This window comes from Falco rusticolus, chromosome 3 (assembly GCF_015220075.1).
Source record: "Falco rusticolus isolate bFalRus1 chromosome 3, bFalRus1.pri, whole genome shotgun sequence".
NCBI classification, from domain to species: domain Eukaryota; kingdom Metazoa; phylum Chordata; class Aves; order Falconiformes; family Falconidae; genus Falco; species Falco rusticolus.
In genome coordinates, this window is record NC_051189.1 from 99,291,854 (window position 1) to 99,317,126 (window position 25,273).

The 25,273-nt window shown below is 38.6% G+C and overlaps 1 protein-coding gene across 1 annotated transcript in view; it reads left to right on the plus strand.

Moving 5' to 3' along the window:
- The window catches only part of CDKAL1 (CDK5 regulatory subunit associated protein 1 like 1), a 430,469-nt gene that overhangs the window by 153,260 nt on the left and 251,936 nt on the right, over nucleotides 1–25,273 (plus strand). The window contains exon 8 of the mRNA XM_037382142.1: nucleotides 7,184–7,304. Within this exon, the coding sequence (XP_037238039.1) occupies nucleotides 7,184–7,304 (121 nt within the window). The remainder of the gene's footprint in view (nucleotides 1–7,183; nucleotides 7,305–25,273) is intronic.

A 25,273-nucleotide genomic window follows, 5' to 3' on the forward strand; every position in this document is an offset into this window, starting at 1 on the left:
TGTTTCATCTGAATCAAAATTTCTTCTCGTTTAAACTTTCTATCCAAAATCTCCTGAGGCTTTGAGCAGCATCTTCTATCCTAATCAAATGCATTTCTTCAGAGAGGTGAGGGCAGAGGGTCAGGGAGGCTCTTCCTGGAGTTGATTCTTAATGTTGTCCTTCTGGGCTGTGGAATCGTAGCCAGTGTTTTGAGTTCACAACAGCTTTAACATTTAGTCACTTTTTCAGAAAGACAATAACATCACATGATCTCAAAATAAGTAGGGTGAAGCTATTGAATCCTAAAAAAAAAAAAAAAAAAAAAAAAAAAAAAAAGAAGCAAGCCTTAATAGGGCATTTGAAGTGCTTTTGTTGTGAGACAGGGAAGTACTGTGGATATGGCAAAAATGTTCTTGAATACTTCTTAATTTAACTCTTACTTTTTTATGAACACTAATTCCTTGTTAACAGTTACTTTCTTTTCTGTTGTTGCGCTGAACTGTTTTAGTGCTTACAGATACTGGTATGATTGAATGGTGCATTGCAGAAATACCAAGAATAAAGAGGTATTGTATGTTTAGTGGAGAGAAAGTGATGTATGAATTTTAGCAGTCTGGGACACCTGCAGTGCTTTTTTCTGAAGTTTGTGAACTGCCTCATTATATTTAAGATCTTGGTTTTGAAATTTGAAATAAAACAAATTTTTAAAAGGCCCTGTCTTCACCTGGGTGATGCTCATATTTTTGGAGTCATCGTCTTCTTTTGGAGTCTGCTAGGTCTTCAAGGCTTAGTAGATGTGTATATTTCAAGGTAGTAACATATGTGCTGTATGCTTAGTAATACCTGCACGTTTCTCTGGAGTTTTTTTGAGTTGGTATAGGATGGAAGGGAATCATTTTATGGGAGTTCTGAGTTGCAGAGACGGGGTTCAAACATACCACCTGCTGTCAGCAACCTGATGGGACTGGTGGCCTGGCCCAGGGCATGCTTTTTCCTGTGACACACAGGGAAAGATCAGTAGTTCTGACAGCATTAGTCTGAATTATTCCCTGGCTTGTAACGGACCCATTTCCTGCCTACACCAGTTGAAGGAGTTTGACTGTTACACAACATCCTCACCTTCACCGATCTAGAGGAGGAATAATTTCTATTAGTTGCTTGGTCAGGAGCAGGGCATGTATGTTTCAGTCGGGTTTGGCTTTTCTTTGCTCCCTCTATTTGCTTGGGCCTGGAAATCCCACAGATGATGCTCAGGGATGCCTTGAGTATGTAGCTAATGTGCTGCTGGCCAGCTGGGGTTGCTTTGGGTGGGAGCAGTCACACAGCAAAGCCCTGAGCCGATTGCTGCCCTTGTTTCTGCACTTGTGTGTGTCTGGCAGCATGTGATTGCTCTGGGGAGCTTGGGGATTCCTTTGTAATCAGTCATGTCTGCTGTGGGACAGCTTGTTTGTGCTGCAGGCCAGGCAGAGAAGATGGAGAGGAGCTCAGGCTCTGCCCTTGCTCCACATGGGCTGCTTCCATCAGAGGTAGACCTGGGCTTGGGCTCCCGGCCTGCCTGTCCTCTGCCGGATCACTGAGTCTGGATTTAAAGGACTTCCAAAGTGAAGAAGTTTGGGCTCAAATACACGTGACGGTCGAGGTTAGCTGTGGAGATGTTGGGCAACTTGTGTTGCAGCCTTATATTTCAGATGCTATTTTTATTGTTAGTCCTGCCAGAAGATCCAAAATAACTTGTTTAGACAGTTGCTTTTACCCAGTAGTTACAGCGTTAGAAGAACATAACTGAAAATAAATGCAGTATTAAACTTTAGTAATAGCTCCTGATTTGCCTCTTCTGCCTTTACATGTATTTTTATTTGAACTTTTCAGGTTCTCTTTTCTCTTTAGAATGTTCTTAGTCAAGATTTTTGTTTACTTTCAGGTTTTTTTTATTTTTTTTATTTGAGTTTTCTAATTCTTCTCACCTTTTATATTTACCTTGATGCTCCTTTCAGTCTTTGACACAGCTTTTGGTTCTGCTTTACACTTTTTCCTTTTGATTCTCTTTAGAGAAGTTTACTACCTTGTTTTTCCTTCATATCGCTTTGCCTTCCTTAGCTACACTGCTCCCATGTGCCATTTTTTCCAGTGTTAGCCTTAAGGAAAGGAAGGTCTGTATTCATTAAGAAGCAAATAATGGTGGAAGGAAATCTGTGCAAGAGTACATGAAATAGTGCTTAATCCTTTTCCCTGAAGATTCTGGAGAAGATCAGGCAGGTTGGTGAGAGATAGCTGGGAAGTACAGGGCAGTACCTCGGGAGCCTTGTTGTGAGGGAAAAAGTGTCTTTCAGGAAATGGTGAACAACCTCTAAGCACAATGATGTAACTGGGAAAGGGAAAGAATGGGTAACAGAACAAGCTGAAAACAATAGAAATTGTTCCTGCCAAGGCTGGGGTTTCCTACATCTTTGAGGATTTTCTTTAAACTCATGTTATTGAGCTGCTTAAGATACCTGTGCTGACCTTGGAAGCTAACAGCTGAGGGATGCTGCTCTATGTCTGGCCCAGAATTGTTTCAGTGGCACGCTGTGTAGCTCCAGGGGATGTGCAGGAATGGGGAGGACCCTCAGGGAATGGCCTCCTCTGTCCTTCAAGTAAAGTAGATATTATTTCCCAGCAGCTACTGAGGGAAGCCTCAGACTGAGTGAAGCTGACTATTGCTTGAAATGCAGCAGGTCTGTTAATACCTGACAGATATTTGCAACACTGATAGGCAGTTGTTAGCTAAAGCTGACTAGGCCAGGCCACTTCCCCATCACTTATCCTTGTATCAAACTAGCAAAATACCAGTCCAATTTGAATCTATTTGATCTAGTATCGTTAACATGATTCTGTGGCTCTAGCTCACAGCGGTCTGACAATAGCCTGAGATTCACAGCACATTTATTGTTGTTATAATCTCATGGCAAAGAAATTGCGTTACCTGTTCTCTTCATATATTTGTACTTCAGGATCAGGCATTCTCTGTCACAGTCCTGAAGCATGTACATTTGCGATTAAAGGTACATGTATGTGCCATTAATATTATGTTACCTTTTTGTACGTACCCTTTTAAACAAGTGAAAATAAACCCATTGAAAATATTTTCATTCCACACACTGGTTTATCAAACTGACACGTTTAAAAGCCCTTCTTTAGATGAACAATAGGTTTTGATACCCTGATTAATTCATTCCAACCTCATCCTCTCTGTGAACAATGCCAGGTAATATGAATTCCATCTACTGCCTTGTATGTAAAGATGAGTTTAATTTCAGTCAGCTCTGAAAATTGGAGAACTGTGATTCATTTTTGGTTGTTTCTAGCTTGATATCATTAATACTTGCTGTGGGTGATTCTGCTCTATGAGTGTCCTCACTGAACTTGGTTAGTACTATTGTTGTGTGGTAATCTGCATTACTTATCTATTAATTAGTGAAAAACTGCTCTGAAGCATGACCTAAACTGCTAATTAACCTTTTTTTTTTAAAAAAAAATAATAGAATTTTATCTGCTGGTAGACTTTGTGGAAGTAGAAAAGTTAACTTTATGGCAGAAGAGATTTATATGACCTATTAGGCTCTCAAATATAACCAACTAGATCTGAGTATCATTAAGCTGTCTTTCAAATCTTGCATCTTCTGGTGGGCCATCAAAAAAGGAGTGGGTTTTGTTTGATAGTTGAGATGGCGCACTCATCATTATGGAAGTGGAATTGTGATTAACTCAGTTTTCAAAAATGTTGTACCAAACTTAAAAAAATAAAAAGAAACAATCCAACCAAACAAAAAAAGACTTGAGTTTGGGATGCCTGTTTTGCTTAGTTATCTAACTGTGAAGTCAGAGAGAAAGTAACTTAATCAGATAAAATGCTTTAGAAGTAAAACTTGATGGCAATATTTTGCCCCATTCGTAGCTTTAAAATGAGGTCATAAATGAGAATTAAATTCTTGCTTTTTCTGTTGTGCTTGATGTTGGTGTGGGCTTAATAATGCTGGTTAGATAGGTTTTTTTTAAAAGTTGCTTAGCATTTTCCTTATTGAAAATGACAAAAAAAAAAAAAGTTTTCTTGAAATAAATATGGGGAAAAAAGATCTACAGCATGTGAAAAAGTATGATTCAGTGTTTATCAAGTTATTTTTTATTAATAGCAGCAATGCTGTAAACAGATGCTTTAGTGATTACTTCAAATGAAACAAAATAGTCCTTGTATGGAGTAGGGGAAGAAGGATTTAAGGTCATGAATACTGTAACTGAGTAGGGGGGTTTATTTACAAAAATATGTTAAAAAACATAAAAATCAAGTGTGCCTTCAGCACAAATCACTGTAGTTGGATATGCATGTGCTGCTTGCTTTCTGGAAGCATTAAACTCTGCTAAAATTCATCTCCCAGTACTGCTTTTTTTTTTTTTTTTTTTAATGCTCTGGTGTCTGGAATGAAAAGCACAGGGGTATTATTCATGGGTACCAGATAGGTTTTGCGAGCCTTGTATTATCTTGAACTTTAGTGTCTTTCAGTAGGAATGTGGGAAAAACTGTGGCCATAGATTGTGTGACAGTGGGCTGCCAGGTTTGCTCGCCAGACCATGGTTTTCCTGAGCTCGGCCGTGGGGTTGGGTGCGTGTTGGGATTCAGCGGATCGTGTCGGAGGTGGTCGCAGAGCTGGGGTTTCTTTCCTAAATAAAGCAAGTCTCTGAAGGTAAGAGAGGCTAGATCTCATGCTCCTTTGAGTTCTTTTCCAGATGCAAGTGTCCTAAGTTGGCTTTTTTGTGTGATTTTTTTTTTTTTGCCTAATGTATATAGTAACCTGCCTAGCATCTGAAAGAGAAAGATCTGTAAGAAGATAGAAGTAGTACTTTTAGTTAAAAGATTTTTCTAGACTACTATAGTGTTTATTTTTTTTCCTATTTTCCTAAGAAAACATGGATTATAAAGTGGTACCTGCTGCACAGGTCTGTCATTATTTCCATTTCCTTCCCTCCTTACTACTTTTCAGTCCTTTGACAAATTTTAGACAGATCTAAAGGATACTCTTTTTCCAGAAGTTCTGTAAAAAAGTTTGCCTTTTTGATTAATACTCCCAGTACGAGAAAGGGAAAGCACAAGCTAGATGTTAATTAGAGAGCAGTATTTCACACGGCAGTTCGTTCTAAGGGTACATCCTCAGAGGAGATCAGTCTTCATCAGCTCTGAACTCTGAGATTTTACTTCTGGGGGGGCGGGGGAGGTTGTTTTTGTGGTTTGTTGGTTTTGTTTTGTTTTGTTTTTTTAACTTCAGAATGGTGGTTTGACTCCAATTCTGAATGTATGAATTTAAATTTTTGGGCAGCTTGTTGCTGGGTTGTTAAGCCTGTTTGTTTTAAAAATACCATTAATTGTTCCACTATATTTTCAGCCGTAAATCCAAATACGGTTTTAATATGGTAATGCAACTGAATATTTTAAAATGGATAAACTGGTTTATTCCAAATAAACCACAGTATTAGGAGATACAAAAAGGAATGTTCTCTGCTTCTAGTGTAATTTTTATGCCTACCATAATGCAGCCACTTTTGTTATACAAGTAAATGAAATGGCACCATGCCTGCAACTCCTTAATGAAGCATTAGATTGGAAAATAACTGATTGTATTTTAAGACAAAGATATTGCTGTTATTGTCATGATAAGGTAGAAGTGAATAATTTAGCAACTGTTAATAGCACAAGTACCATATTACTAACTTCACAGCAGGATGTAATGAAATTTTTGTCAAATGCAACTGCAAAAATAATGCCTTTTAATTCCTGTAAGTTATGATGTCTCCTTTTAGTATTAACCGTTATGATATCAGGCTAGTCCTCACTTTTTCATTAGATCATATTTTTGACCGAGGATTTTTATGTATTTTAAAAAACCTGAGAAAGAAGGTATGCCATAAGTAGTTGTTTATTTCTGGGTTGTTGTTGCCATATCACAGACATAAATTCAGAGTATGAGTGCTACATTATACAAAATTAATGACTCCTCAAAACAGGTAGTGGAGGAAGACTTTAAATGATGGATGAATTAGTTTTGTGAATAGCTGTTGTAGTGTGATTTAGGAGATTTGGTTGAACATCGTTTTTAACTGATCTGAATTGGTTACCTATTTTGCTGTGCTGGATGTAGCTAGTATTTCATGGTTTCATGCTTTCCTTTCACCCTCTCCCTTTTTAGGGTAAGTTTTATCTTTTTTGAAATACTTGACAGATTGTAGCGGTGTCTTCATATACTTATCAAAGAGTTTTCCAACTTCAACGGGTACATGCTTTCTCGCTTTCCTCCACTCTAAGTAGTGGTTACTTTCCACCTCTTTTCAGGTATCTGTCATTAGCTTTCCCTTGCTGTCTCTTACCCGTTTGTGGAATAAATGATACAAATCTTAGGTTTATAACTTAGGCGCATTTTACACTACCTGTGGCAATAATATACATCTAACTGTTTTTATTTGTCACTGTTAGGTCTTGCTTCTTAATATTAATTAAACTTGTTTTTTGTGCCCTTTAAATTTAGGACTTCATATGGTATGACTGTGGTAGGTAGTTGGTGATAGATTTGTATTTTTCTTTCTGAATGTTACTGGCTTCAGGAAAGAAGTTGTGAGGCAGTTTTGTGACCTGCAGTCTCCCTGGTGTGGGATGAGTATGTGTCAATCCTGGTAGTTAGCTTAGCCATGAAAATGCTTTCCGGACATGTTTCATAGCACTTTCCCTCAAACTTACACAGTCAGGTAACTTTGAAATGCGTTGGTTCTCCATATAATAAACTAATAAATATTTAGTTGTTTATTGCCTACTAATTCAGGTTTGAATGAATTTTTTGGGAAAAATACTTTAATCCTGCCAGACAACTGTTTAAATGTTGCTGTGTTGATATTTGCTTGAAAATCTGGAAATGGAACTCCTTAGATCATTTTAATTGAATAAACTAGAAAATGCAAGTATGAAAAGATAATTGGATGAAATAATTTATTCATTTTAACATGGTTTATTTTAACTGTCAGTGTCTCTCTTAAAATGCTCCAGCTGGTGGAAATACATTATTACATCTCATTCTCATTTGCAATCTTTGAAGTATAAACACTAATTCTGAAGAAGAGCAAATCAAAACAAATGTGATAGGACTTGTGCTTTGTATTGACTGCAGTTTTGTGCTTCATTTGAAGGTCATTCTGTGAGACTGCTGGGTCAGAAAAAGGATAATGGAAAACGTTTGGGGGGAGCGCGACTGGATTTGCCAAAGATTAGGAAGAATCCACTTATAGAAATAATTTCCATCAATACGGGGTAAGAATCATCCAAACTTATAAAACATTCAGTACTGCTGAGAAATTCAATTTATCTCTTTCTGCAGGCCTACTGTATTACTCTGAAGTTACTCAGAAGGAGGCAGGATGAACACTTGCAAGTAGTAGAATATTTAAAATGGCATTCTTTCTGGAAAATAAATTCCTGCTTATTCGGGTGCAAGACTTCTGCTGCACCAGGGCTGCATACAGTTATGCAGTCCTCTTTGTAAGTTCACCTAACTCTTTATCAGAAGAAAAAGCCTTAATAAAATTAAAGAAGAAAAAAGCATTTAGAGGGCTTTTTTTGTTTGTTCCACCCCCCCCACCCCCCCGCTCTGTTGATTTGTAAGAAGGCAGTTCTGGAATGTTGTTAGTAACTCATTAAGATCTGTAAACGCTATTAAGATCTGTAAACACCTGCTTCTTAGCCCAGATGTATTAATGGCTAAATCAGATATAGTTATTTGCTTCTTGTCCCTCTAAAATGTTTGTGAAGAATTAGCATGCTTATATTTCAGACTCTTCTTTGTTTGTATAAGCTACACTCTGCCTATCAAGCATCTTTAAATGCCCATTTCTTTATAAGATTACAACCATTTTTCTGTTCTGTATTTCTGCTTTGAGGAAACCTATTTCAGTCTTTCTTCCCTTGATGCTTTCCTTTTCTCAACTCCATGAGGTCATCTCCCATTTGGAAGGTTTCCTTAGGGGGGGGCGGGAAACACAACACACCAAAAAAACCCATTACCAAACAAATATCAAACAAAAACCCACACAAGCCCTCTTGTGATTTTCCCATCTTCAACTTATGTAGTGATTTCCCAGATGATAAATATAAAATGCATTGCTGTAGGCATCACAGATAGGTGTGAACTTACTACCTAGAGAAGAAAATGTGGAAAATTTTAGCTCTCTTTGTTTTGAGTTTAGTCTAGCACTTTCATAAACGTTTCATAAGAGTTTTGCTACCATCCCTTTTCTTTCTTAATTCCTTGTCTTTTAATTTGCTGTGAAACCTAGTGTGCTATATAGGTCAGAATACCAGTTCAGGGCTTAGTGTGCTTACTTTTTCTTCCTCTGACTTATGGTAAACATATGGGTGACATTTTGTCATATTGTTGAACTATAATGCCTTTTTCAACAGCAGTTTCATGCATTGATTGTTTCTGAAGTTTGGATATGAGCTCTTCTGGTGTAGTTACTTTAAGTGATCTAAACTTTTCCCCCTGTTGTCTTTCCTGTTGACATCTTGGGTGTGTCCATGTGATCAAAACCCTTTCCGTGATTAAAAATAAGCAAAGCATTCTTTTACATTTGGTTGTATCAGGTTTGAGATGGTTTTTAGTATCCATCATAATCTAATGTTACAATATCTTCCTAGTTGTAAACGTTATCGAGGATGTAAACTAATTGAGCCATGGTATTGTTTACTTGGGTTTTGGTTAGTAGTATAGTTAAGATGGCAAAATGTATTGCTGTTTCTAATACTAGATTATTGCTAGCCTAATTACAGAGGTTAGTGCAAGAGGGGTACTGTAGGGTATGTACACTTGGCATTAGGTGGCTGATGAGAGTAACAACCCTTCAAAAAAAAATATTTTGAACATACATGTTTTCATACTAGGTTTTTAAAAAAATTATTTCCCGGATTGATCAAACTGCAGACAGTTAACACCTCCCTAAGATGTTATTTGAAAACCTTTTATTTAGAACCTGATATTTTACAAACACCAATTACATTGCTCAGCAGTTATTGCTGTTCTCAGTTCAATAGAATATGTATTTTATAGCATAGGATAATCTGAAAAGTACTAGAAATCATATAAATAAATATATTTCACAGAGAATAAAGTGAAATATGACTTGATAAGACCAGAGTATTCTGAAAACCTTAAACAAACAAGGCAGTTGTATAAGGTGTCTAAATTAGCTGACGTCCCATTCTGTGTTATAGCCCATGCTCAAGGAATCCTGTCTCTCTTGCAATACAGGGTACTGTGTCCTCCTGTCCTTATCTTGCCCTTCTCCCTCCCCAGCCTCTCCACCTGTGTATTGCAGGTGACTTTCCTGGTTACTGCTCTGGGTTTGAAAATTAAAGCATCGCTTTAGAAAGGCAGCAGTGCTCTGCAGTTTCTGAAAATATATTAAAAAATACATCAGTTAAGAACAAGACTCAGGACATGTTACTCACTGTGACTTGACTGTGTTCGTTTTACCAGCTTTGCTGTAGTAGTCTGGCTATGGCAGTTTTTAGTACCAGCCCCACATTTGATCTGAGCTGTTTCACTGTGTTAAGACTGTAGAAAACTTTTAAGGTTGGTTTTTGGTACAGTGCTCTACTGAGAGGTGAATTTGGATCAGACTAGAAGATCTTAAAATCATAAGAAACACTTTGTTAAAACAATGATTTCCTCTTTGGAAGCATATTTGTCTGATGGTCCTGATCGATAGTGTCCAGGAGCAGCATGAGCCAGGCTGCTCCATGAGGGAGGACAAGAAGGGACCCAAGGGTGTCGTCGGTGCCCACACAACAGGACACCCTGTGCCACAGGGCCTGAGCAATGTGGGCAAACTGGGGACTGGCGGTGGGACCCATCAGCAGTCCCAGACATGGCAAATGATCAACCAGGACAGGGTCTATCCAGGGGCTCCAGTCAGGATCAAAAGGAAATGAGCTGGAGACAGGGCTGTGGAGAAGGATGCATGTAACCCAGGTCTGAGGTCCAGGCTGGAGATAAGCCCCGGGCTGGAGGTAGCTGTGGTATTTAAGCTCATGCCAGGACTGGGGGCACAGGTCTGAGCTTAACTGGGGTTCCTGGCCCAGGGGGGGCTGGTGGAAACAGCAGCTGAGGCTGGTCAGGTCAGTTAGGGCCTGACAGAGCCCACAGGGCTGTGACAGGTTGCGGTGTATTACCATTTACATGTGAGGTCTTAATGAACTTTTGCCCTCTTTGTAATTCTGTGGGAGGAGAAAAGCTTTGTTGGAGCATGTGTATCCCTCAGCCCCAAAGCACTGCAGTCTGTGGTAGCTCGTGCTAACCCCTTACCCTCTCCAGTAGTACAAATAGCTTTATGTATGTGGACACCTGCCAGCTGGAGCTGTGCTGCTGAGAATTCAGTAGGACCAATTTATTTTCGGGAGTCTTCAGACATGCCGATTGTTAAGATATCTCTCGTTCTCCTACAGCTGTGTCTGAGAATGTGGGTGCAATTGAAATGCAACACTGTAGAGTACGATTTGTTTCTTAGCTCAAGACAGTGTCAAATTCTCTTCAGTAATTTTGACTTGAGGCTTCTTGTTTGAGTCCTTCTTCTCTCAGACATGGAGGAGAGAATATTTTCTGTCCTGAAGGGTTCTGTCCTTGTATAACTGAACTTTTTCCATGCTTGCCCATGCACAAATGTGTGCCTCCAGATGCGCATGTCCCTCTCTGTGTGTTTCCCCCACACTGCTGCTGTACATGAGCCTCCTCAGCTGTCCCTTCGCATGAGTGAAGTCTGTCCTATCAAGGGACAAACATACTGTGTCTCCACTGCAGTATGTGGTCTGTAATAATAGTAATTTAAAACAAACCAAAATAAAACCTTATTGGATATGGAATATCTGCGAATATAAGTGTTGCTTCTGTCCATTGTAAGCCAGCTCAGAGTTTTCAAACAGTGCTGCACATTTGTCCCTATAAAGGTGTTTCTGTGCCCTTAGAGGGACATGGATCTTGTTCAGTGTTTGGCTGCGCTTTTTTTTTTTTTTTTTTTTTTTTAGTAATGGACAATTTTTTCTACTGTTAATTTTGGTTGTTCCGAGGTTTGCTGTTTTCTCATTTAGAAATCGGAGCTATCTTTATCTGTTTAATTTACCAAGACAGTTAGTGGTTTCTGTCAACAGACTGACTCTAGAGGAAACCTTCCATCCCAGGAGCAACATGGGGTTTCAAAGGAGCAACATTTCAGAGTTTCCAAGTGTATTCACAGATACTATAGTGAGTACCAGAATAGGGGCACAAGAGACTTATCAGACCTCTCTGACACGCAAAGATAAGTGAATCTTAATTTTTCCATGTGCCAAATACATTAGGAATCCTTACCATCCCAGTATCCCGTACATGCTATGGATTGGCCTCTGTAATTTCCCCCTAAGGAATAAGTGACCCCTTCTTCCTGTATTTTTTCTTATAATAAATATAAATCCTGTAATTTTTAATAAAATCCTGTATTGCTTGCTTTCTCTGTTATCTCTTAGAAAACATTTTTTCAGTATTTTTCAAATCAGTTATTCCATTTCTTTCTGTAGAATAGGCAGTTAATAAAAATCAGTGATTCCAGCAGAGCTTGCGTAGTTGTCTTATATCTAGTAAGTTCTGCAGTGGTATTAGTGAATCTGAACCTGGGAACAGTGATTTGTGCCTGCCTGCAAAAATAATTATCTGCTTTGAATTAAGGGCATTTAGTTCAGTCTCTGCCACTTTTATGTCCTAAGCATATATTTGTACAAGTCATTTTACTGAAAGAAGCAAGGCAGTAGTAATAGAACAGCATGTTAAATGCTGTTAGGAGAGAAGGCATAAAGTTGTTCACTAACCTCCTAATGTGATTATTCCACGTTAGTTTCAAGCAAGTAAGAGAAATGTTCTCAAATCCATTTTGTATTACAGCTTCATTTTGGTCTAGGAAAAAGATCTTTTCTCCTCCTGATTTAATCTTCATCAGTGCCAGTTCCCTAACCTATGTAGCCACTTAGACAGCTCTCTTTAATGGGATCAAGACTTGGTCTTCCACCTTTTAATTAAGTAATTCTGTATCCTGAACACTCTACTTTGTAGCTTGTACTGTTACTTACTGACACATCCCTGTTTTTGGCATGGCCTGAGCTCCTTTAGATAGTTGCTACCACTCACATACATTTCAAATGAGATAGCCTGGATGCCTTGGGAAGCATCAGTGGAGTGTGGTGTGAGCAGAATATGAGCCCACGCTAGAACTTACTCTTGGGTGGTGTACATAGGCTCACTAAAGTGCTTTCTGTACTCTTTCTGGAGTTTCTGACTCTCTCTTGCTGGAGCAGGCAGGTTGCCGCTGGTTTGGCTGGCTAGAGAAAAGTACATTATGCAGGGGATTCAAACCCGAAAGGAACACAGCAGTGTGCACGCGTGCGTTAGACTGCCTTTAGAGCTAAGACGTGGTGCAGCCCATGTTAAATTTGCAGTATGAATATACCCAAAGGGCCAAGGCTCTCTTCAAGTTTTCCTGTTCCCCCTTATCTGAGGTCACTGCATGAATCCCATATAGCCTAGTTCTGTTGTTACTTTTATAGGTTCTGCTATCAAGCTGCTCAGAGGACGGGAAGATACTGTGTTCAGTTTTGGGCCTCTTATTTCAAGAGGGACCTAGAAGCATTGGATTTTGTCCAGAGAAGGGCAACAAAGCTGGTGAAGGGTCTGGAGAACAAGTCTTGGGAGGAGTGGCTAAGTTAACTGGCGTGGATTAGTCTGGAGACAAGGAGGCTCAGGGGGGACCTTACCGCCTTCTACAGCTGCCTGAAAGGGGACTGTCGGTTGGTGGAGGTAGGTCTCTTCTCCCAGATAACTAGTGACAGGACAAGACAGAACAGCTTCAGGTTGTGCCAGGGGAGGTTTAGATTGGATATTAGGACAAACTTATTCCCTGAAAGGGTGGTCAAGCATTAGAACAGGCTTCCCAGGGATGTGGTGGAGTCACCATCCCTGGAGGTGTTTAAAAAATGTGTAGATGTGGTGCTTAAGGATGTGATTTAGTGATGGACTTGGCAGTGCTGGTAAACAGTTGGACTTCGCGATCTCAATTGTCTTTTCCAACCAAAATGATTCCATGTTTAAGATTCAGCCCAGCAAACTGAGCATGTAGGTTTGAGTGTAGTTCTGGGGGAGTACAGAACCACAGTTGTACTGAGAGGACTGTGTAATTCAGTGGAAGCACTGTCTACTTCTCAATCTGTACATCTGTATTTGTTTCTGCTTGGGAGAAGGGCTCTTAAAAGCATTATTAAAATGAAAAGTAAATTAAAATTACCCATCCAACCTAGCCTGATAGATTATACTTGTAGTGCTACAGCATCTTACAGAAGAGCACAGATTTTCAAATCTCTTTTTTTGAGCTTTAAATACTAATTAAGGGCTAACACTTCAGGCTTAGTACTCTCCATGTATGAAAAAATGCAAACTTTTTTCTCACAGGACAGGTCTTGCTAGCAATCTTTATGTTGAGAGTGAACATGCATAGCAGTGCTTAGGACTTCCTTTAGAAAACGTTCGTAGGGTTTTTTTAGGCCATGCTTTGAAGTTCTGCAGTGATCATTCGGAATGGTTCTAAGCTGCTGATGGATCTGAATCTAGCAGAAGAATTAAAACCCCATGTAGTTCTATGTACACTACTTGGTTTGTTTTATGAATCAAGTAACCAAAAATTCATCATATAAGCTATGGAGTTGTTATTGTCAATCCTGATGTTCCCAGGGAAGAATATTCCCCTGGTTATGGATTGTGAGAGGTCAAAATTACATTCCTTCATCATTTTCTATTGTGAGCAGCTTTTTTGGGGGGTGGGGTTGTGATGAATTAGGGTGTAAAAGGATTGAATTTCCCGAAGAGTTGTATTTTAATTTTATAAAAGGTCATGTAATAGTCTTTCTGTACATGTTTCATTTCAGTATTTATTTAGGATCAAGTATCTAAAATACCCTGGAGTTGTACATCCATGAAAGTGTAGGTAATTGTTAGGTTTGGTTTTTGGTTTTTGTGTGGGGTTTTTTTTCTTTTTTAAAAATTATGCCTCCAAAAGATTACATAAACCTAAATGAAATGCTTTCAACTCTGATTTTTTTTTTAATGTACATATTTGAAATGTGTGATTTAGTTAACTTCCGTCGCATTCTAAAATCTTGCAGCACTGGATGGTTTTGGTGGCTAATAACTAGATATCTGCGAGGGGTTAGGTTACAAAAAAAAATGTAAAAAAACCACTGGTAAGAGGTCTGGAAAGTCTTTGGTGGTAGGAATGGATTTGTTTTGCTATAGGTAGTCTTCATTGAATCAGCACATATTTCAGTCTTTCGGTTTTAAAAGCAGATCGTATTCCATGTCTTTGGTTGCTGCAGTAGGTTGAGTGCAGCAGGTGTCTCATGAACAAGAAATACCAGTGCCTTTCTCCATATGGCAGTATGTAAGGAAGCAGTGGCACCGTCTCAGAAATGAGTGATTTACAAATAGAAAGATCAGGAAGAGATGCATGTGGCTTTATTTGCCTCCTGTGATGAAGAGATAATTAATGCTTCAGAATCATTTGATGCCAGTACACTGGCAGATGTGTAGGGTCCAGTTAGAACAGCATTTATTGCTTTGCCAGCCTAAGATACTCCAGTGAGATATATTGAGGTTGGAAGACCCCAAGTAGTAGAGGATGCTACTACAGTTTTTGTCAGTGATATATGCATCTAGTTATTAATCTGACAGCAAGTCGGGTGTTAACCAGGCTCAGGTGCAGAAGCAGAGGCCCAGGGGTACAAGGACTGAACTGTGTTGAACACAGAGTTGGGAGGATGGTCTGATGAACTTTAGGGTCTGTCTTTTTTTGATTTTTTTTTTTAGCTGGTTGGCTCTTGTCCGGCTATATCACTGGGATGCTGAATGCCCGCAGTGGCTTGGGTTGGTAGCGCTGCTCTTTAATTATCTGCTCTTGCCGTACCATTTCAGAGTGTCTCTTCTCCAGAAGTCATGTCTGCTCTTCCCCTCGTGTGACATACTACCTTCTACTTTCATACACAACCCGTGTACCGCAGAGCAACTGCAGATGCACATGATTATTTGGCACTGTGGAGCTCCCTGTAGGAAAGGGAAATGTCATAACCGAGGTGGACGTGGATGGTAAAGCAGCACTCTGTGCTGATTAGCTGCATGTTTACCAGGGCCTAGCTGGTCTGAAGAGTGATTTAAAATGGGTATTTAGAAAGGTAGTATAGACATCATCAGCTGGGATGCACTAGAATTTTTGTGATCACGGTAGCATTTGGTAAGGCCATAAAAGGAGGCCCCAGTTGTGACTGTTAAATCCCTGAGCTCTTGCAGCGGTCTGTGTTGCCTGTCCAGATTTTTGGCTAATTGAACTGGCTGGGCAAGATTTATTCCTTTTTGTGGCATTCAGCCATCATTATCTATGCCGGTCGATCCACCTTTGAAAACACTTTGTGTGTTCGTGTTGCCTCTCACTCCTTTATAATTGAGATGAGTTTTCTAGAGGTTCCATCTTGAAATCATATCAAAATATCTTTGATTGCTCAGGAGAGAATGTTGTGGCTTAGGTCTGAGAACTTGTGAAGCTGTTGTTCTCCTGTGCTAAAATTAGTAGGATATTTCAGTAATAATCTTATCAGTTCAACAGAAGAACCACTGTTTCTTTGGCTTTCTGTGTTTACTGATGAACTATCAGTACTCAAATCTAATCCCTAGAACAGTGTTATCTCTAGATAAAAATTTATGGAGAGATGGAAAATTGAAAGGTTTTTGGTATGTGAAAAATTGGATTATCTGCTGTTTGACAGTGATAGACTTTGGTTTTTTTGGCAATTGCTTATATACTTTTGTCTGTCCAACTATGCCACAATGTTTTCAACATATCCATCTTCTCCTAAAATATTGCAGTCCCTGTCTCGAATGAGTAGTGAGTCTGAATTACAAATCTGCTCATATTTTGTAAAAATCTTTGACTGAATACTTAACAAGGATGAGTTCCATGTCTTCAGTTTACTTGGATTTAGCTTGTTCATTAATAACATATAGATATATATTTTAATGTTTAATTTTTCAAGGTACTCATGTAAGTGACATTGCAGTTGAAAGAAGGTTTTGATTTTAGAACACAAGATCAATACAGGTTTTGATTTGCATTCAATATTATGCTTGGAATGGCAAACAGTATTCCTTCTAATAGTACAGTTATTTAATTACATATTATATTATCACATATTGTAATAACTTTTACTTGAATTCAGGATAAATGCTTAAAGTGAACTCCCCAGGAAATATGAAGTGATACAATTACTTTGGCCCTGCCTTAGCTTATAATATTTAAATGGACATTTTTCATAACTATTCAGCTCAAACATCTATGACACACCAGAGCTGAGCCGATCGTATCAGTTACTCTCAGAAAACAAAGAAGGTAGAAAGTCTGGAAAGATAGTGATGTGTTTTTGAAAGGAAATCACTGCATTAGCTTTTTTGTTTATATTTTAATCATTATTTGTATGAACATATATTTAGATTCTAGCTATACTATATACTGAGCATGTATTTCGACCATGGCTGTACCAGATATCAATCTGTTCTGCTTTGGCACATGTCGCAAAATAATTTACATAATGAGAATGATGGATGGCACAGTTGTGTGTATCTATATAGAAGGCATTTTAATTTTAATCATAAAATCTGAGAAGCTAGTATTCCAAAGCTTGCGGAAGCCACACTGCTGTAACAGAAGGAAAAGGAAAATCAGTTGTTTATGACAGAAAGGTTTAACAGCCTAGTTTTTTGCCTAAGGTCTCTTTCCACTGCAACTTACTGTAACTCACGTCCAAGGTCATTATTTCCTAATTATATATTTAAATAGTGTATTGATGACACTCTCTGAAAGATTGCTTTTTTCTCCAGTTATAATTGCAAGAAATTAGTAATAATAATTAACCTTTGAAGAATGAGATGTAAAATTATTTATAAGCCTGCTAAAAAATGTTTAGGTGCTACATAGTAACAATTTCACTGAGAACATAAAGAAATGTGGTTTTTATCATAAAGAGATGATACATCATTGTGGCTCACATTCTCATCTACCAACTGTTGTGCTTTTAGTCATTTTTGTTCTCTGCACGTCTGTCTCGTTCTGTGTCCCCATTGCTAAGAACGTGCCTGCTCACCTATGCTTCCTCATGCAGAACAGGTATTGCATTTTCCTAGTTAGTTTCCTTGAGCAGAAAGGTAATTTAAGACAGCAGAAAGGTAAATAGTTCTTTTCCCCAAAGGATTTGGGCCAGGAGAACCGTTTCCTCTCTCCTGAGCAGCTTGATTTCTGTCTTCCCCAAAACATCAGAGGTTGCTACAGCTGATTCTGTAGGGTAGACTTGTACTTCCCTCAGTGCCCCAAACCCCAGCCTCTCGTGTCAATTAATGGGAATTGCTCATTGAAACCAACAGCTGAGGGCAGGAGTTACCCTCCTGGCTCTCTTGGTGGAGGTAGACGTGGTCCTCTTCATTTCACAGTAGCGTTAGACCTGGTAAGCTGTGAACTATCTAGAGTTTAGTATAATAAACTCCCTTCTGCTGCTGGGAAGGTGGAAGCTGTCAGTGTCTTCAGTTTCTCTTACTGTTGTGCATGGTAGTTCTGCTCTTTGTGTTGATCTGTATTATACAAGGTTGCTTTGATGAGTAGTGAATGTGATATAGATGTTTTGCAGATCCTTCTAGAGTAAATATCTGCCACTGTGCTAACCTGGGAGGAAGATGATCTTGAATTAAAGATGATCTCACAGAAAAAGAAAGATGTTTATACACAAAAAGTTTATTACATACTTGTATTCAGTATATAATTAGGATATAAACTTTTCACTAAGTATTTGTCTGAAAGAAGGTAATTTTTTCTCTTATGCTTTATGACTGTTCTCTTTCAGCATTGTACATGTCTTCATGATTTCCACCACTGTTACTCTCTTTATGGTACTACTTCTTTCTCACTTTTAGAGTCTTCACTGCTTGTACTCACTTCAATTCTATCCATGGGATTTTAAGTACAGAACTTGTGAACCCCCTTAACTGCAATATCTTAATTTCTCTGATGTCATGCTGTCTTCATTCAGTGACGAAGTAATCCTGAACTGGGCTTCTTTACTTTCCCTGTAGGGTTTAGAGCATGATCCCCTGCCAAGAGTAATTTTGAGAGGGAAAAAAAAAAAATCAAAAGTTCAAAGAGTCTTTAAACTACTTAATCAGTTTTACCTCAAATACCTGCAGTTGTGACATCATTTGCGGTATGACTTGAAGACTAGTATTCATTTCTTCAATTGTGTTTTTCATTGCTGCTGTTAAATGCTGTTTGAATGGATCTGGGACAGGCATGTTTTTAATGAACGGCATACGTTGTGTCCTATTCCAAGAAATGTTCAGCCAGTCCTTCATTAAGTTTGCTGACATATGACACCTAAGAAAATTCTGGTAAATAGTTGTTTCTTTGGCATTATTCTACAAGTCAAAATGATATACAATGACAATTCCATACTACCTGCTAGTACTGCCAGCTGTACTGTAACTCCTATTTTCCATTCCCCTGGTCCTGTGATGGTGGATTTTGCCACTGTTTCTTCAATGGTGCAATTTGACGACATGCCACAGTAAATTGGCATCTAATCTGCATCATCCACTTGGCTCGTTACGTGGTCCAGTCATGTGCTGTTCACATGCAGTGAGGTTTTTCAGTCAGAAGGTACATGTTGCCATAAGCAAAAATCACTATGACACATTGTTTGGACACACCGAGCATTACTGGCCTTGAATTCTTGCTCTGCAATGTTTTCTGTTCATGCTATTTTTTGAGCTCTCAGTTTTTGAAAAATGAGAAATGCTGTTTAAGTACACATAAAGTCTAGAACTATTTTTTCTGGGTCATGTAGACTTCCTCTTTTGAGTCTGCTGAATGACTTCTGCATTGAGTTAGAAGAAAATAGTTTGTTTTGATTGTTTCCATTTTTGCACATTTGCCTCCCTTAGATTATTTCCTCTCAGTCTCACAGATTTTAAGTTTTTCTGCATACAGTGCCATCATGAGTTTAACATGAGCATCAAACCTCCTTATACATTTTGGTATGTTTCCTTTTGCTCTTGTACCCCTCATCTTCAGAAAATTTGCTGTTTCACAGTTCACTTAGAAGATTCAGGAAGACTCATAAAAGCTGCCAGAAATCACTATGCAATTCTTTGAACTCCAGTACACCGCACAGCTTGCAAGGAAGTGAGAAAAACAGCAATAATCACATGCTCCAACTGCGTCATCTTATTAAAACTTTGGGCAGCTTCAGGCATATTTGTGCTCCTTCATCACTAGGTGGCTTCCCAGGCGCACAGTTCCGTTACTCTGTTAACCCAAGAGGAAGATCACCAGAATTTTACACAATCCCAAATTTTAAGTTAAACTGCGTGAGGAAAAAGTGGTGGTAGTGGGGAAACAACTTGATTTCATTTTGTGCAACTGTGATATATAGTTTCCTGCAGTTTCAGATGAGTCCTTTCAATGCTACAGTCATTCTTTTGAAGACTGATTTGGAAAATGAGACAACTTTTAACTTACTGGGACCTGATTACAGGTTGGCACACAGTATGGTACTGCGACCTCCTGCCTGCCTTTTTGGCAGATGCTTACATGCAGAAGTGGTTTTGGATCACACAACGAGCTACATGTTCTAGTCTGCTTGAATGAGAAGAGATAATTTTGAAGTTGGTTGCAATTTCATATATCCGTAATACTGACATCAGTTTGCTTTCTGAGGTTGGAGATAAATTCCTCCTTGTTGAGAAGAGCATTCATTTGCGTCCCTTCTCTTAACACCCACATACGTATTTCCTAAGGGAAATCTGGACAGAATACTGAGAAACATTTTATTCGTTTCTCAGATTACAGCAAATACTGAGAAATAACCTCATATGTCATAATTGATATTGTGTTGTCTTTAGTCCCAGCTTTTCACATAAAAAACCCCAGAACTAGAAGAAGGCGGCAAGCACTAGAGAAGCTGTTGTTTTTTAAAAATACCGTCTTGCTGAATGCTAATGTGAGAAATCTCTGGGCTTTTACATACTCATAAATCTGGGGGGGGTTTTATGGTCTATTTTGAAGTGCTACACAGTAAGTACCCATGTCTTTACTGCTTATTAGCAGAACTGGGTAACTTTTAGTTGCCTAACGATAATAGTCTCTTTTGCTAGTTTTGGTGTGACTTCTTAAATGTGACTGAACAATTGTCAGAGGGTCTGACTCAAGTGTCTCTTGTACCATTTTAGGTCAAGGTGGAATTTTTCTTTGGAGACCTGACAAGGAAATGTGTTAAGGGATGTGTAAAAAGAAAAATCAGATTTGGGAAACATCTTGTGCTTGAGTTTGTTCTTAGTCTTGACCTAGAGATAATTTTAATGGAAAAGTAGTTTCCTCTGAATAAGATAAGTGGGCTCTGAATTTATTTTTTTTGCATTATTTTCGAAGTATACAAAGGCATATTTTTGTGGTATTCTCATTGATGTGTGTAAATTCATAAGATTTGAAAAATAGGGAGGAATATGGTGTTTTAACTGTGATCATCATTATGTGACATAACAGCAAAATCACTGAAGGTACTTTAAAAAAAGCACAGGTAACTAAAAAGTTGAATATTAAGATTGTGCTTGGCAGATAATATAGGTGGCACAAAACACAATATGTTACAAGATTATTGATATTTCAAATTTTTGTATGTGATAGTATCTTTCTTTATATGCCTTCTTTATGTAGGGAAGAAAAAAAACCTTGAAACTTTACACTTAATTCTGATATTTATGCTGAAGTTCAAATAAGCTGTGAGTTTTTAACCTGTTAGCTTATAAGGCCCTTATTTTTAAGATAATTTACATGATCTCTGTTGTAATTATACTGTATAATCCTTCATCTGTTTATAACAAACACATTCTGGAATCTGGATCTCGATTTTTCAGGTGAATTGAAATTTTTCTCATTGAAAAATGTTGTGTTAATGTTATTGAAAAGTCACAATTTGTATATTTTTCTGCATCATTATTCTTGACATATGATACAGTTAAAAAAAAATCAGATTCCTAATTGTAAAAACAAGTTCACTGAACTGAGTAATAGTTTTACTTGTGCTTTGAATAGTCTAAAAAAATGTAAAATGTTTAGAGTAGGTTTCTGTGCTGCTGCTCCTCCTTTTGCTTTTACTACAGAATGTGTGTTAGAAGAGTTAGTATTCATACTAAGAGTAAATAAGTTTAAAAAAGGCACTTAAAGGGTCCTCTAACCCCAAATGTGGATTTTCAGCAATAAAATTGTAAACTTCTGTGGACACACAACTTTTTCTCCAGCAGGGTGGCTTAATAAAAAGTTGTTGAAATATTTACTTTTAAATTTTCTTTGGACTAGTTGTTTTAGCTTTTCCATTGCGCCAAGACCAATTTTATCCAATAAAGAAAACTTACGTTTTGCTAAGTATCTGCTAGTACAAATGAGATTGAACTCCTCAGTTTCTGGTCCCTTCAGGATCGACACATTTCTCTGCAAGTTGCTGCTTTAGGAGCTGAGGGTACCTGGATCCCCCAAAATACTGAGGTGTTTCTGCCCTCCTATGCTGCAGAGCGCCATCCAGTACTACACTAAATGGGGGGGGTGGGGGGGGGGGGGTGGGGGAGGAGAAAGTCATCACAAACGAAAGGTTATTCCTTCCTTTATCAACTGGATACCAGTTATGTGATGGCATGGAAAGCTGTGTCTGTTTTGGGGTTTTATCTAGAAGATGGTTTCTTCTTTTTTGAGTAGAAGGATACAAATACCGAAGTGAAGATTTGGGAAGTGCCTGGAGACAGTTCCACCCTGACTGAGGCATAGTTGTACTTGGCACTGAGTGAACTAGACTGAGTCACCAACTAGTGAAGATCTTTCACATGTTCCCTCTCTCTTTACAGAGATTTACATTCATTTACTGTTTACTTTACATTAGTTCCCTTGTTGGAGTTGTCAACCTTGTTTTTCCTAAGTCCAGACTCAATTTAGAGGAAGAAAAAGAAGTGGTAAAATAAGATCTTAGATCCATATTTAGACTATAACAAAATATAGTTGTATCTGTTTTTTTTCAGTGTGCTAGTACCTGGTATGTTCTGTTGAGGAGTGTGGAATGGGGCTCGTGCAAATGTTCTGTGTTCCCTTCTGCTCTGATGCGTAGTAATAGCCAAAGATGTACAGAAGGCTTCAGTCAAATGAGCACCGAGTACTGTCTAGAAAATTAAGATGAAGTATTTCTCTGTATCCCCGTGAAGTGTCTCAATAGTCTATAAAACCCCTGAAATTAAAAGCTGCCGTCAGTATTTCAAGTGCTGTTCCCGAAGTAAATGTTTCATAAGTCTGATGGAGCTCCTGACTCATTGTTACATAAAACATCTTTACCAGCATGAAAGGTCTATATGGACTGAGCCTAAATATGACAGGTACAGTCAACAGTGTAGTATTAGCTCTTGTAAAAAAATCATCATGTCAAGGAGGAATGTCTGAGGACCTCCATTCAGTCTGTTCTTTTTCCTTTGGATTTATTTCCATCTTCAGGGACTCATCTTGTTGTCCTGTATAGCAGGTGTGTGAATGCAGATGAAATACCCCTGGCAGCATGTGCTTACGTGGTGAAAAGTGCAACTCCGTGCATGTGTGGTTCCTGCTGATTTCCTTTCTGGCAGACAGACCTGCAAGTCTGAAAGCTGGTGCTTTGCTGTTCGCGCATCATTGCCAAGGAGTCAAGAAACCAGGCTGTCCTGTTGGTGGGATTGTCAGCGTTACTTAAAAGGATTTCTCTTTACAAATAGAGTACTTGTCTGACTTTTTTGAGGCAGAGAGAAATTTTCTCTGCCATTGCTATGTTTGATTTTGGTTTCATGGGGGGCGGGAGGGGGGGAGGTTACTCTTGGAGGGCTGGTGGTAAAAAGTGAAAATTCATTTTATTTTTTTCATTTTTAGCCTCTTTTGATCATGGTTAATTATTTTTTTTTTTAATTAAAAATACTCTTTTCAGAATTACTTCTAGTTACCCCTTTTTATGGAGGTTTTCAGTTCATACATCAGGAGTGGTGGGGCACTGGAAGTCTTTACTATGTATCTTGAATACATTGGATGAAGTGACTTAAAGCACAGAACTTACTGTGAATTAACCTAAAATATGAACTACTATTGCTTACATCTCACTAACTTCTGTTTAAAATGTGGAAAACACATTCCTAACGCTTGTTTTCACCAAAAAAAAAAGTACAAGGTAAACATGAGCCAGCAATGTGCCCTTGTGGCAAAGGTGGCCAGCAGCCTCCCCGGGCTGCACACAGTGTGGTGCCTTCCGCAGGGGAGGGGGGTGATCCTGGACCTCTGCTCAGCCCTGCTGGGACACCTGCAGTGCTGGGTCCAGCTTTGGGCTCTCCAGTACAAGAGGGGATAGAGACACTGGAGCGGGTCCAGCGAAGGGCCAGGAATGTGATTAATGCATTTGATATGTGAGGAAAGGCTGGGAGGTGGACTGTTCAGCCTAGAGAAGAGGCAGCTTGGGGGGACCTTCTCAATGTCTATAAATATGTGGTGGTGGAGGTAAAAAGGACAGAGCCAGGCTCTTCTCAGTGGTGCCCAGGGACAGGATAAAGGGGTAATGGGCACAAGCTGAAATACAAGAAATTCTATTTAAATATAAGAAAAACCTTTTTTATAGTAAAGGTGATTGACCACTGGAACAGCTTGCCTAGAGAGGTTGTGGAGTCTCCATCCTTGGTGACACTCAAAAGCTGTCTGGACATGGTACTGAGCAACCTGCTCTAGTTGCCCCTGCTTTGAGCAGTGAGGGCTTGGTCTAGATGATCTCCAGAGGTCCCTTCCCACGTCAGCCACTCTGTGTTTCTGTGATATTTAAATAAACAGCAACAGAAAAACCCACAAGGGTTTGGGTACAAACACTATGGATGTAAGAGCAGTTGCTTAATACTGGTAGAGACCTTCACTCCGGAGGTGTTGTGGTTTGACACTTTAAAAAGTAATACCCTAAACGAAGGGTTCCCCAGCCGGTACAGAATGCATCCCCATTCCCTGACTCAGAAGCATTTCCCGTGCAATCCTGTAGGCCCCTTCAGCCTCAGGAAAGAGGAACTCTACTTCCAAATTCCTTGACTGCTAGGCAGAGTGCAATATTCCCACTGGAAATATACACCGCAAGCTTCTGTCTCTGTAACTTAGCATGCTGAATTTCATCAGCTTGATTACAAGAAGACTTCAATGGGTTTGGGTTTTTTAAAATTTCTTTTTCTGGATTCCTCCTGCAAAACATATGTTCTTTATTTTTCCTAAAGGAACCACGTAGAATTTTTAGTTTAGAGTTTATCTTAAAGATACTGGATGAGAAGTAGGGTTTTAGCTCTCTCTCTCTTGGTTTGTTTTTTTTTTGGGTTTTTTTTTTTTTTTAAGGAATTTTGTTGATATGTGTGTGGACTTTCTGAAAAGGAGCTATTTAAGCAAAGGCCAAGTACAAAATTGTCACTCATCACATGCTTATCTAGCTTATTTTTAAACTAATACACAAGTGTCTAAGTATCACATGGTCTTTCTTGCATTGCAGACTGGTGCCAGACTTGGTGTCTTTTCTGGTTTGAAAAGATAAATGTCTAGTGGTTTTTGTTTTCAGTGAGTTAGTTTGTGAGTCATGTATATCGTATAATGTTGCTTTGCTGCTGAAGTTTAATCGTTTTGCACAAGGTAGATGGAGTCTCCACATTTTAACTTGGTATTAGGCTGAAAACTGCAGCTGGGGAATGTTTACTGAAGGGTTTGTTTAGTCATTCACATTCCTGCGTTCCAACAGTTTGTTTTAGATCATTTGTTAAAGAGCTTAAAGAAGAACTCCCTTAACTGTTGGTGTAGAGCTTTTTTGCTCTAAGTTAGGCTTTTTTGATTGATTTTTAAATTTTTTTTATTATTTTCTCTTTCCAAAAATATGTATCGGTTACTTTCCTAAATAGCAAGCATGGGTAAAATAGTATACTGATTTAATAAAATTAATCAAATACATGTTGTAACTTTTGTCTTTTGTTTTAGAAATGTTTCTTTAGTAAAATGTAATAACTTTTGAGATTTTTTTTTATTTACCACCTAAACGAGGAATAGTTTAAATGGAAGTTTTAA